This window comes from Hypomesus transpacificus, chromosome 2 (assembly GCF_021917145.1).
Source record: "Hypomesus transpacificus isolate Combined female chromosome 2, fHypTra1, whole genome shotgun sequence".
In the NCBI taxonomy this organism is placed as follows: Eukaryota; Metazoa; Chordata; class Actinopteri; order Osmeriformes; family Osmeridae; genus Hypomesus; species Hypomesus transpacificus.
The window spans coordinates 14646840-14659743 of NC_061061.1; the positions used below are offsets into that span (position 1 = coordinate 14646840).

At 40.8% G+C, this 12904-nt stretch overlaps 2 protein-coding genes across 2 annotated transcripts; both read left to right on the plus strand.

Annotated features, from left to right (window-relative positions):
• The first annotated feature begins 3917 nt into the window (after positions 1 to 3917).
• rpz5 (rapunzel 5) lies at positions 3918 to 7648 on the plus strand. The gene is made up of 2 exons (XM_047034336.1): positions 3918 to 4066; positions 5774 to 7648. The coding sequence occupies exon 2, from the start codon at positions 5844 to 5846 to the stop codon at positions 7026 to 7028; it is 1185 nt and encodes a 394-aa protein (XP_046890292.1). The 5' UTR covers positions 3918 to 4066; positions 5774 to 5843; the 3' UTR covers positions 7029 to 7648.
• Positions 7649 to 7881: 233 nt separating this feature from the next.
• On the plus strand, positions 7882 to 12137 carry rpz4 (rapunzel 4). Its single transcript, XM_047034348.1, has 3 exons — positions 7882 to 7987; positions 9684 to 9757; positions 9910 to 12137. The coding sequence occupies exon 3, from the start codon at positions 9947 to 9949 to the stop codon at positions 11120 to 11122; it is 1176 nt and encodes a 391-aa protein (XP_046890304.1). The 5' UTR covers positions 7882 to 7987; positions 9684 to 9757; positions 9910 to 9946; the 3' UTR covers positions 11123 to 12137.
• Positions 12138 to 12904: the final 767 nt, after the last annotated feature.

Here is a 12904-nt window from a genome sequence, read left to right on the forward strand (position 1 = left end):
CATAGTGGTGTTAAATCTCCAGAACTGTCGTCTGACCTATTTGTCACGTTGACTGTAGCCTGGAAACATCTGCAGAGGGAAAGGAAGTCTGTCCCATGTTACTAAAGTGCCATTTATTTTTACTTCCAGCCTAGACACTTACATGACCTGGAAATGGAATCAATCGGCTTTCCAACCAGATCAAGTGATGTGCATGAATCAAATCAAATGTTATTCGTACAGTCCTTTTTACATGTAATGTCACAGAGGGCTTCACATAAACCTACCCAAACCCTCAACCCCCTTCTTTGTGACGTCGCAAAATTTCTCTATAAACTTTTTCATGGCAAGAAACAGCTATCTTGCAAAGTTGTGACGGTTTCATGTTAGTAGTGTGGCACTCCCTAATTTATAGTGGAGGGATACACATGATCTGGCTCTGACTCAAGTCTTTGCCTGCTGTTGAGAGCCTTAAGCAGTATCCCAGGTCTCATAGCACCTATTATTTCTGACAATTTAATTTCTGCGGCTCAGCCCCCTTTACAAATAACTGTGGTTCCGATCCACATTATTATCTCATGGGAGTTGGGAGTAAATCCAGGCCGAAGGGGGCTATGTCTTCCCTTTACAAGTAACAAGTAACTACTTTATATTTGTGTAGCAATCCCTCACTCCAAGTGACTCAATGTGCAACTGTGGTAATGCAAACTAGAGGTCGTTTTCCTGTGAAAACTGAACATTGTTTGCACACGACAACTGTACAGGTAGTTGTCACTCATGACTGTTTTAGGATTATCACGTATTTGTTCAAGGAAAGATTTCCGTTGAAGTTCCGACTTTGAACCATCTGTTTACCGACTTATCTGTATCCTGCTTACCCACAGTGAAACTTGTCAGTTTGTATTTACAGTTACACCTGCAAATGAGAGACATGGTTATAACACTAGACAGGCAATAAGTGGTCACTTTAATTTTCCTCTACCCAGAACCAATGCTCTTAAAAAAACAGTAATGTACAGAGCCATTTCATACTGGAATGTGCTCCCCTCATATGTGACTCTAACACAAAATAAATGTGATTTCAAAAGGAAACTTAAGGCAGCTATAATTAGAAAGGAAATTATAGTAGATTAGATTATTATTTTAGGTGTTTAAGGGATTTTAGGTATTATTTTACTTTTAATGTAAATGTTGTTTTCTAAGTCTGTGTTTTTGTGATAATTGATCATGCTGTGCTGCATTTTATGTATTTATATTGTATTGTAATATTTTTTTTGCCTGGACCCCAGGAAGAACAGTCTACACCATGGTGTAGAGTAATGGGGATCCTTAATAAGTAAGAAATAAGAAAGCCATAGATATGTGGAAAATCATTCATCGACAATGTTACAAATGGGAAAATGGATTACTCACATAATTCTCCCACAGGTTCTAAAAATCCCCAGTCATTCACTTTGAGACTTTCCCACAGTCAATATAGGGGGTTATGCTTTTCTCCATTAAGTATACCTCACCAAGTATAGGCCCATATCAACTGAACACCCCTTTAGAAAGAGTGGTATGTTCTGCCTGGAATGAGACACTGGGGGCCTTTCTTGTGAACTAAAGTGACATCTTGTGGCAAAAAGGAAACACAATAACCTGAGGCCAAGGTCACAAAGATCCAACATGGTCAATAGCTTGGCTGGACAGTGAAGTGATTTATCCTTTCAACAGTCCTAGGGAACACACAAACACGAGACAAGGCTTTTTCTGATAACCTTTAATTTCATGATGTAACCAGTCATGAATTACAATGTCTCACATTGGCCCACTTGCTACGCATGTAGAATACAAAGCATGTCTTTGTCTGTGCACCATTCAGGATCATCAATTAAATGGTCCAAGGAAGACAATGTCAAATGAATGTGTGAGACATACTATGAGTTAATGGCATATGATTTTAATGCATTAATCCATCCAAGAGATACAGATGGATACCACCTCGCAAACTACACATCTTCCTGGATGTTAGTCAGGTAAAAATGTCTGCGCAAACATTATGCAGTTATATATCAGATTGGGTCAGATGGCTGAGCGGTTAAGGAGTTGGGCTATGAATTAAAAGGTTGTTAGTTCGATTCCCGGCCGTGCCAAATGACGTTGTGTCCTTGGGCAAGGCACTTCACCCTACTTGCCTCGGGGAGAATGTCCCTGTACTTACTGTAAGTTGCTCTGGATAAGAGTGTCTGCTAAATGACTAAATGTAAATATACAGAAACTATGTGTTTTGCACTTGCTGGCACAAGGTGGAGCGGAAAATATTTGTTGGGTTTATGGAACATACTGATGTGTATGGCAGACCTTGCTCACCTGGGAATAATTAGCTAAATAACATACCTTTTTGTTCCACTGAGTAGTTGAAAGCACCACACAACAAAGACTTATTTTTACAATGGAGAATTCCTTTTCATGGATGCCATTATCTCAGATTTCTTTGAAGTCGATTGCATGGAACTGTCTGTGCTTTCACCCAACCCTTACCAAACAACAAAAGCATACAGGCCTTTGGATGGTGGCAATGAGAAGGCAAAACATGACATTGATAGAAAGGAAAGTGAAATTCACATTCAAACAGTGCTCTCGCTGACAGGAAGCAGGGCTGTTGCAGCTCAGCTCCACCACCATCTCGATCAGTGTGTTTACCAGCTGCTGCCAATCCCACCACCCCATCACGCCACATACTGTTGACTCCCTGCGATATGTATTCGCCTCTTTCTGATGCTAATGAGTTAGCATAGTGCAAGATCTGACAGCGGGACGATACAGGATGACCTTGCACACACCAGGGAGGGATGAGGCGTGTGCTCGCCAACTCCTCTCCTCAGACCAGCTGACCATCAGGAATTTCCTGCAAGCGTACCCTTCCTCTTTCTGTTTCTCCTCCTCTGTGTGGTCTCCGTGATGCAGGGTTGATTCGTCATATCAGGCCGTGTGTGCCACAGTCACAGCTGAAACACTGGGGCAGGGGGGGTGTGCTGTCTGCCATGGCGTGGATGTAATCAGAGACACAGGGTTCCTTTCACTTCTCTCCTCAGCACTGTGAATGAGTGGCTCTGAAAGCACAGAAGCCCAAAGGGCTGATTTCATCCCTTTTTACTATGCTTGATGTCCAGTATCCATTGGATAGGGTCTAGATTTAAGCAGTTTATAAGCTACATAGTAGCTCATGAGTCAATGTCTGTGAGTCAATGTCTATGCCCATGAGTCAAAGTACTCAGATTAAAAATGGCTTATGTTGGAAATATTAAGGAGGTGGTATCTGTTATAAATGATGCAAATTTTGGAGACTGAACTACGGAGGGCAAATTGAAAGATGCATTATCTTTTCAAGCCCACACTGCTAGACAAATCAAGTCCCAGTGGCCATAGCAACGCTATTGGAGACACAACAAGCAGGGTTTTGTGCAGTGGTGAAGGACTGCTTGTCTTCACCAACTGTGTCTGCCTTTCGTTTAACCTCCCTTCCTTTCTCCCTGTCTGCATCTATCTCTCTCCCTCCTTCTCTCTGTTTCTTTCACTTTGTATCTCTCTCTCCCTCTCTCCCTTTCTCTAACTGTGTATCTTTCTCTCTTTTTTTCTGTCAGGGTGTCCTTGCATGGGGTGTTGACAGGATGTTATCTGTCCCAGCGCCTGCCCCTCATCCCTCCGAGTGGGTTCCGTGGAATGCACAGAGGGGATGGAGGAGTTCCAAAGGGGGAGTGACAAGACAGACAAGGAGAGAGAGAGAGAGAGAGAGAGAGAGAGAGAGAGAGAGAGAGAGAGAGAGAGAGAGAGAGAGAGAGAGAGAGAGAGAGAGAGAGAGAGAGAGAGAGAGAGAGACAGACAGACAGACAGACAGACAGACAGACAGACAGACAGACAGACAGACAGACAGATAGACAGAGAGAGAGAGAGGGGCAGAGAGAGGGAGAGAGACACAAAGAGAGAGAGAGAGAGAGAGAGAGTCTATATACATCTCAACCCTGGGAGCCTGGTGCTCACAGACACAGCTGGACTAGTGGGTAACTGGACTACACCCTACACTCTATACTTTTGTACATTAGAGGTACGTTTACTCCTTTGGTTCCTTCTACTTATTTGGTTTTGAGTACTTATACTTAAATTTAATAACTTTTGGCTGTTTCAAACGTGTCACATTTTCTTCTGTTAATGTACCTTGAGATAATAAAAAAAGGGACTTCTTAGAAAAAAAAATTCTAAACATACACTTGAGAGGCTTTGGAAAACTGAGGAATGAGTTTTAAATTAGATCCCTATCTGATCTTTACATGTTGGAGCACTTGAGAGTAAAGAACTGGTGAAAATCAAACGTTATTTGAGGTTTCAGGTGCTTTTCTGTTATTTTAACGGATGTGGTCTTGTTGATGTCGTAAGAATCAAGGATGTGGTCTCTAAAAGAGCTCTATGAGACTGTTTTTGTGGAATCTAAAAAAATGGGTGGCAATATGTTTTATCTTAGATGTAGAGTATGTTAAAAACATGAAGTTGATATACACTAAAGAGACAGATTTTTCCTCTTGATGGGATTTGCAGCATGTTTGATGCTCTGCTTTATACCCTCCCAAATGTAACTTTGGAGAGCAAATTTAATAGGCAACCTTTTTCAGTGAGCCAAGGCAAGATTTTACATATCTAAATATAAACCAGGACATTTTATTTTATAGTATTGTATTGTCTTCTTTGATGAACTGCAAATTAAATCTACAGAAGAATGACAAATTCCAGTACATTTTACTTTAATCACAGCCAACAGCATCTCCTGACATACATTTTGCTGCAAAAATGTATGAAGCATTTCACTGGTTATGTTAACAGGATTTAACAGAGCTAACTAACCTAATTAGTAAAAGTAGTCCTTCGGAAAACATGTAAAATGACACCATTGATCTTAACACTGCAGCAATTACTGGTAAGCACATGGTCTATGTGTGTGTATATAATATGCTATAATAATGCTTGATTCATAAACATACAAAAACAAAATGTATTTATTGTAACGTGCAGGCCCAGCTGGCTCTCACTCAGAGCCATTTCAGTCAGAGGTGAAAAAAAGTGTTTTCCAGTGCAGAACAAGTGCAGTGGTGACGATTGCTTTTCTCAGACCTGGGTGTGCCTTTTTATGTAGTGGATATGGGGAGAAGGGAATGAGATATGTGTGTGAGCTCATCTCCCTTGTGTAGTTTTCATAGAAAACCATAATGTGTTAATGAAAAAAACAAGAAAAAAATAAAACTTTTCCCAGGTTGTTAACATCTGTGTTTGCTTTAGGTCTTGGCTAATGTTAGAGCAGCAAATTACATCCCTAAAGACCAACACATAATGTTGCGCAAACGTCCACGTCACAATGCAAAAGCACACACTTTGTTTGATGTTTACTTTTCTGTAATTGTTTAGTATATTTATTTTCATCCATGGTTTGACGCGTGTCGATGCCAAAGAGTCCTGGACAGAGTCCTGTCACACAATCAAGATTCCCAGGGTGTGGTTTGAAACTAGACTCCTGCATGTTCAGACACGACCTGCACTTTGTCTTATGGCATTTCGCTTCCATTTTACAAGATCAGTCCTGTGTAATTCATGTTGAATACTGTTTGTACATCTCTTTTGGGAATGTTCTTCAAAAAAGGAAAAATCTTCAAAGTCATCCAGCAAACACCTCATCAGAAAAATACAAAGAAAACAAAACAGACATTTGTACAATAAATCTTTCAAAATGATTTACAAGGTTATTATGTTTCTTCCCCTGTTTCAGACATCAGCATAGTCTCTGGCACGGGTAAGACTCACTTTGGACCTGTTAGTCTGTGACAGAACCTCCAACGATGACCAGTGTGGCAGAATGGATCTGGCAGAACCGGGACAAGATCGAAAAAGGTGTGGCGATCATGGGGAAAGCCTCTGAGGTTCTAGCAGCCACTGTGGGCCAGATCCACCCAATCCTGGAGGCCGTGTTTGTGGCCTCTGCTGAGATCCTCAGCAACCCAGATGGTAAAGAGGCACGTTACTTAACCGAGCAGTTTGACTTGGTCAACCAGAAATTGGAGGGCATTCAGGATGACATTGATAAAATCGCCCTTGAGCTCCAGAGAACCTCAATGAACAAGCGAAATTTTGATCGTGAGGCCCAGATGATCAGCCAGTACGAGAAGTTCCAAGACTTTGTCAATGCCAAGCCTAAGTTCAAGGAGAAGAAAATGGAGAAGTTCCTGATCCAGTTTGAGAACACGGACGCGGACCTAAACCTGGATGCCCTCTACAACGCTGTGACTGGAGAGAACACCGCAGGTGATCTAATGCTGGAGACGGTGGTCGCAACAGAGCAGAGAAGCAGGAGAGCTGTGGAGGATTTCTGTGCCAGGCTGAAGAAGCTCTTTGTCGTGGGCATTATTGCCGTCATGGGTTATGCTGCCCTGAAGGAAGGGGGAGTGGGAAATGACATGGTTAAGAAGTGGCAAGACCGAATGGAAGATGTGGAGAAACGCATGAAAGCTGCCGTGGACGACTGCACTGAAAACTTTGCAGACCAAGCCAAACTAGACATGGAGCACCAGGTTAAGGACACACCTGCCAGTGTTGACTTTGACTTCACCAAATCTCTTTTAGAGTCCCTTGTCAAGAAATATGACTGGGTCCGATGGTCCATAAGAGTGTGTAATGACAAAGAGCGCATTTTCTTCTTCAATTGGCTGGCTGGAAAGCAGTACCATGGCAGTGGAGGCGCTGCCAACTACTTTGACATTCTGACCAATAACAAAATCAAAGTCATGGTTTCTTTTAGTGTTGATCCCAAGCCCATTAACAAGGGTCAGATTCAGGAGCTGATTGAGACCCAAAATCTAAAGGGGAGTATGATGAATGTGGCACAGTGCCTCAGCAAAAGCTTCCCCAACTGCCTGGTGCATGCTGTCAGCCACTACAAGGAAGTGGTGGAGACCAAGAATTTCCATGAGGATTGTTATTACTATGGAAAACACAAAGGGGCCTACCTATGCATTCATTCTGAGTAGATTAATGTGACACGGTATGATAAAGATAAGAGGGAAGTTAGTGGAGAAAATACATTTCAAATGCAATCATACATAGATCTGCAAGTTTGAGACATGTCTAAATCTATATCTTATATAACTACGGAGCGAATGTCAGAAATGTGTGCTTTTATTGTGACTTGGCCTACCAATCATTTCTTTACTGGCTATCTGTATTTTGTGACTTTTCATTGTTGATAATATACTGCACAACAGCACTCAACTATGAGACTTGGCTACTTCCTTTCAGCAGTGATTGGTAAAATTACCTTTTTTCACCTTGATCCTCTTTTCACAAATCTAGCCATAAATGTCAGACAGCAGTAAACTGTTTAGCACTAGGCAATATATTTGACACATTGCACTGATGTGTTCGCTTCAGTTTTGAGAAAATAACATGGGGTAATGACAAGGTGTAGGGCTACTCTAGAAATCCATTGCAATTGTTTAGCTCACCAAAGTATCAAAAATAATACAGACTATTATAAAGGTGTACATTGAAATTGTCGAAATTATTTTCATACTAAAGCTAGGCCATCAATATTTTATTTTATTTCTTGGATATGTTGTCTTTGTTCAAAATAAATCACAAAATAAAGGAATTTGTCTTTCTTGGTCATACTTAAACAGTTTGAGAATCTAACTTTCTGTAGAAACTGTATTTTGTCCGCTGAAAAGTAGCACTCAAGTTGAGAAAGCAGTTGGTATACCTTCTCCAAAGACTTATATTCTGACACATAATAGCCTAGTTATCTATGTAAGGGGCGTTAGTTTTCATTTTGTTCAAGATAAGCCTATCATTTTCTCAAGTTGTCGAACTACCACCCTAGTTGAGTTGTCTGTAATGGGTGTGTCTTCTGTAATTTGAGAACCATATGACCAATAGGAAGGGAAAAACAGACGACAGTACTTTTCTTCCGTCAATTTTTGCCTATTAAAAGGTGAGTTAACTGTTCTAAATGTAATGTAAGCCTTATAATTTATAATGTACCAAAGTGTTACTTGACAATTACGATTCGCATATTTGCCTCTTAGGCTAGGCTACTTCAGTCAACAGGTTACGTTGCATTTATTGTGTGTGTTCTTTATGTAGGCTAGTTCCCACAACTTACTGCTACATGTATGTACCTATATTGAACAATGATCTTTCTTATGTTCAATAATGTGGTAGGCCTACATTTTTATGGCGATCCGCTCACCTTGTGGGGACTTATTTGAAACTGTGTTGGATGGGCGTTGGTTAACAACGCAGCAGACCCTTTACTCCAGGAAGTGCACGCAATAGTATTATTCGTACTCTGATGAGACGTGCCGAAGCTCTTTCGTAGGCCTACATTAGAACTTCTCAAAGTGTAACCAGATACGATCATGTTAACTCTCGACACGTTATTGTGGGGAATCAATGAGATGCTGAAATGATGCAATTAGAGCCCTTGTTGAACTAACTAATCAATAAATGTTCCATTTAGAGGCCACATTATCTGCACAGTGCTTTGACATGACGCAGTTACAAGCAGGAGTTTTGTCAAACGCGTTATTGGTTGTCAGTCACAGGTCACCTTCTTCAGAGTAATACTGTATCCCCACAGTCTTATGAAGTTGTTGATACTATGACACAACTCATACCAAAGTCAATGTTGTTTTTTTACATGTGAAATAATTCAGTGTTAGATGGTCTTTACTGTCTTCATCTAAATGTAAGCCTATTCTTGATATGCAATCATCTGCAAAGCCTAACTCGAGTCTTGATCCTTTGTGTCCTGAAATGAGAGATCAGTGTAAAGTGGATTTGTCGTAATAGTATCTCTGGGTTTCATTATAGTCAGCCTTATATTCCTGACTACACCAGGCCGCCCTGGAAGGATAGGAATACAGGAGAGAGCTGAAATCCTTCATTTTTAGCATTAGTAAATGAAATTAGATGAATGCTTTTCTACAAGAACGTGCGCCTTTCCTTTTACATGCTCCTGGCGCGTTTCAGACTTAGTGAGACATGTCTGGGCATGTTGCACATGAATATGTTGTTGTTGACAAATCGGATAAAATGCAGCAGTGGTTTCTTCTGTGTTTGTAGTCTCTGGCGTCTGCCTTCTCTGTAGAAGTAAGGGATGTATCAAGTTGAGCAATGAAGGCTATCTTTCCGATCTTCAGCAGTTTGAATCCTCCTGGGAAAGAGCTGGGCAGTGAGAAGGAGCTGACAGAATAGTTTCCTTTTGTCTCGTTGCCTAGGTTACGTGCTGAGTTGCAATGGAAAATGCACCCTTGCCCAGCAAGTTTAACCTCCGACAGTTAATCACTCTCCACGCCTGCAGTGGCATTAACTGGTGCAGTTGTACAACTGAAGTAGGCTAGAGTTGACCGGAAATCTATGAATATTGCATTATAAAATAAAAGCCTAATGTATGCCTTGATCTCTAATGCTGATTTTGAAATAAATGTAATACCAAAATTCTTCTCATACTTCTCAGTGCAACATTTTTACTTGAGTACAGGTTTGAAACTCCTCTGTGGAATTCTTGTCTTCCCTCACTGGTGAATTCCCTTTGCATTGTTGCCTCATTGCTCAATGGTGTGTCCAGCTGTAGAGTATGTAATGCTTGTTAGCTGAAACTCACCCAGTCTGTCTTTCTCTATCAGGTCACGGTGTAAACAGAGCAACCCTCACAATCCAACCAGCAGGCCGAAGTTCAACCGATCGGAAACAACAAAAGGTCATTTTAAAGCTCCTACTGTATGACATGAAATAAGCTAGTCAGCCATATGGGTCTAACTGTAATTACTGTTGTTTTTTCTGACCATTGAATTTGAATATCTCTGTAATTAATCAGGCTGCTCTAATACTCTCTCAATCATGTCTTCTCAGATCTTTTACCTAAATTGTGTGAGAGACACCAGCAAAGATGGCTGAGCAGTTGCAGAAGCTTGTAGCAGATAAGAAGAATGTGGTTGAGACGGTGATGGAGGTGTTTGAACACGGTGCTGAGGTCGTAGCCAGCATAGCAGGTGACCTCTTCCCTGTTTTTGCCATCGCAGCACCACTTGTGAAGTTGGCCCTGGACAATGTGGAGAGCAAAGAGGCTGAGTTCATGAAACAGCAGTTCCAGAAAGTTCGTGAAAGTCTGGAGGTGATCTCTGAGGATATCCAGCGAATCAACGAGGAGATCAAGAAAAGTGGCGCAGATGCTGCCTACTTCTCAGTAGAGGAGAACATCTCCAACCAGTTCCGTAAGTACATGGACATCCTTAATGCCAAACCCAAGTTTCGCGAGGTGAAAAAGAAGCTTTTCCTGGAGCATTTCGTCAAGACAGGAGGTGACAAAAACTTGCATACGCTTTACAGTGCTGTTACCGGTGACAACTTTTCTGGGGAGTCAGTGCTGGAAATCACTCTGAACTATGAGAACAAAAGTCGAAGAGCAATGGAAGACTTCTGTGCCCGGCTGAAAGAGCTCTTCTGTATTGGCCTTATTGCTCTAATGGGCTACACAGCTCTCAAGGGAGTCGATGATGAGCAGGAACTTCTTCTTGACTGGGGCGAGAAGATGAAGACAGTTCAGACGAAAATGAACTCTGTCATTGAGGATTGCATCGTCAGTTACCCGAAGCAGGCTGAAATTGATTCCCGCCGGCTGGTTAGGGACAAATCTGACCTAACCAACCAGCAACTGGCAGATGCCATTGTGGACATGCTAAAGACAAAGTATGACTGGGTGCACTGGTCAGTTCGCATATTCAACACCCCCACAGGTCTGTTCGTAAACAAGAAGGATTTCCATTGCCCAACAGGGAAGAGCCGTTTTCAAGTGCCTACGTCGGACGAGAAGCTTATCGTCATGGTGTCCTACAGTGCTTCCCCAGAGCCTCTGGACAAAGCCTGCATTCAAAAGCTGATCCAGAGTCAGAAGAAACCCACTGTTGTGGGTATAGCAGAGCTCCTGTTTGAGCAGTTGCCAGGTCAGTGTGTCGTCCACACTGTAAAGACCTCAAAAGACTTGGCCTATGCTTGGAGCTTTGATGAGGAGCTGCACTACTGGGAGGAACTCAAAAACTTTTATGTGTGTGCTCACTCAGCTTGAGCTTCTCAAAACATAACCAATAGCCAAGGTTATTCTCAGTAGACATGCCAACAATTTCCTCTTTTTTGGAGTTCTATTCTTCAATATGTAACTTGATGGTTGGTAGTTTTAATGATTTATCAGATGTTATTGTGGATGATTTGACAATGTACAATGGAAACCTAAATTAATGAAAATGATTGTATTATAGGTTGAATCAAAAAGGTTTGTCATCACCAACTCACTACCCAAAATAATTTACCTGCTATTCCCATGATAGAAGAACAGTGTTTCAGAAAGCAGTACCCTAGGTAAGAAAATATCAGAATTAATATAATAAAAACCAGGCAGCGCCTGGTTATTTCCATTTTCTATTTTATTCATTAAGGAGACACTTCTATTTAAAGTGACATGCAAATAGTTTTTTCCTTGTCATTTTGTCCAATTCTAGCTCTGAACCTGCGCCTGTCCTACAACTTGTCATCTATCGACCACATAGGCAAGTTTAGACACATGCACAGTGTCAGGGTAGCAGAAGGGCTTGTTTACTTTTGAACTCCTTACATAGACACTACCCTGTCACATCTTGTCTGTAGAAATTGATACAAAATGTCGGATATATCACCACTTCTTTTTACAAAGAAGAATTTTATAATGTCAATACTATTGTTATAAGGTGTCTTTTAACGGTGTCTTTAATAATGAACAATGGATATTATGTCTTTGCAATATTGCATAGCTCAAGGATACAAACCAAGGATAACGTTGAAAAAAAGTTCATACCAGCTCATGTTATACTAATATTGGTGCCAACTTTGCTCATCATCTTACTTTGATGTATTTGTTACATAAAATCAACATTTAGTGTAACCTTTTATACACCATCTCTTTGGGGATTTCTTTCTACAAATATTCAAGGTGTCTCATAGGTGCTGTAACCTGTGATCAGTAGATTTTATAACAAAATATCTTGGTTGTTTGATTTCAAATGAATAAATTAATGAGCATTGTTTGAATAAAAACATTTTGAAACTCAGTTGCAGCACATTGGCTATCATTTTGTCTTTGTTTAATAGTAAAGTAAAAAGTACATTTATAAAACATGTGGATGGGAATCTTTGTCACAAAAGGCTTTATCAGTTGATAAATTATGTTTTCTTTTTTTGTATATGTAACCAGGAGAATTACTAATGATAATTTTTTTTTAAGGAATTTGAATCCTGGCAAAGACAGAATTAGAAAAAGAAGAATACTTTTTCCACCCAATTGCTAACATGTTAGCCATACAAAAGTTAATAATTTTGCTACCGGTACATATAATCTAAACAACTGTACTAAAAATGTGCCTGTATAAATAACCTGCTGATGTGTGGAGCACATCTCTCAACCCCATCGTCTTGCATAAATCTCACTTATGGTCCTAACATAGCTCAAAGCCAGCACCCGGAAACACCGACTGTGGTCTGTAATTTTGTGGCTGTAGATTTTCTATATTTGTCTTAAAAGTTCCACAGATTTTCTTTGGTAACAACAGAATCAAGAATCAACAAAGACTTAAATCTTAGATGACTTCAGAATTTACTTGGCCGACAATAATTTACTTTATTTACATGCAGGGTGCGAATTACAAGGGGGGCTTGGGGGGGTTTGAACCCCCCTAATTAAGACTTGGACCCCCCTGAAGAGGTAAAAACAACCCCCCCCCCCCCCCCCCCCCCCCCCGATTGTCATGTATAATTAGCACTCTGTTTACACGTACATTTTGAATTTTTGTACCAAATGTACCAATGTACCAAATATGCA

Bases quoted from the DNA above. Each gene is read 5' to 3' on its own strand.
- rpz4 (XM_047034348.1), top strand. From the start codon at position 9,947: ATGGCTGAGCAGTTGCAGAAGCTTGTAGCAGATAAGAAGAATGTGGTT.
- rpz5 (XM_047034336.1), top strand. From the start codon at position 5,844: ATGACCAGTGTGGCAGAATGGATCTGGCAGAACCGGGACAAGATCGAA.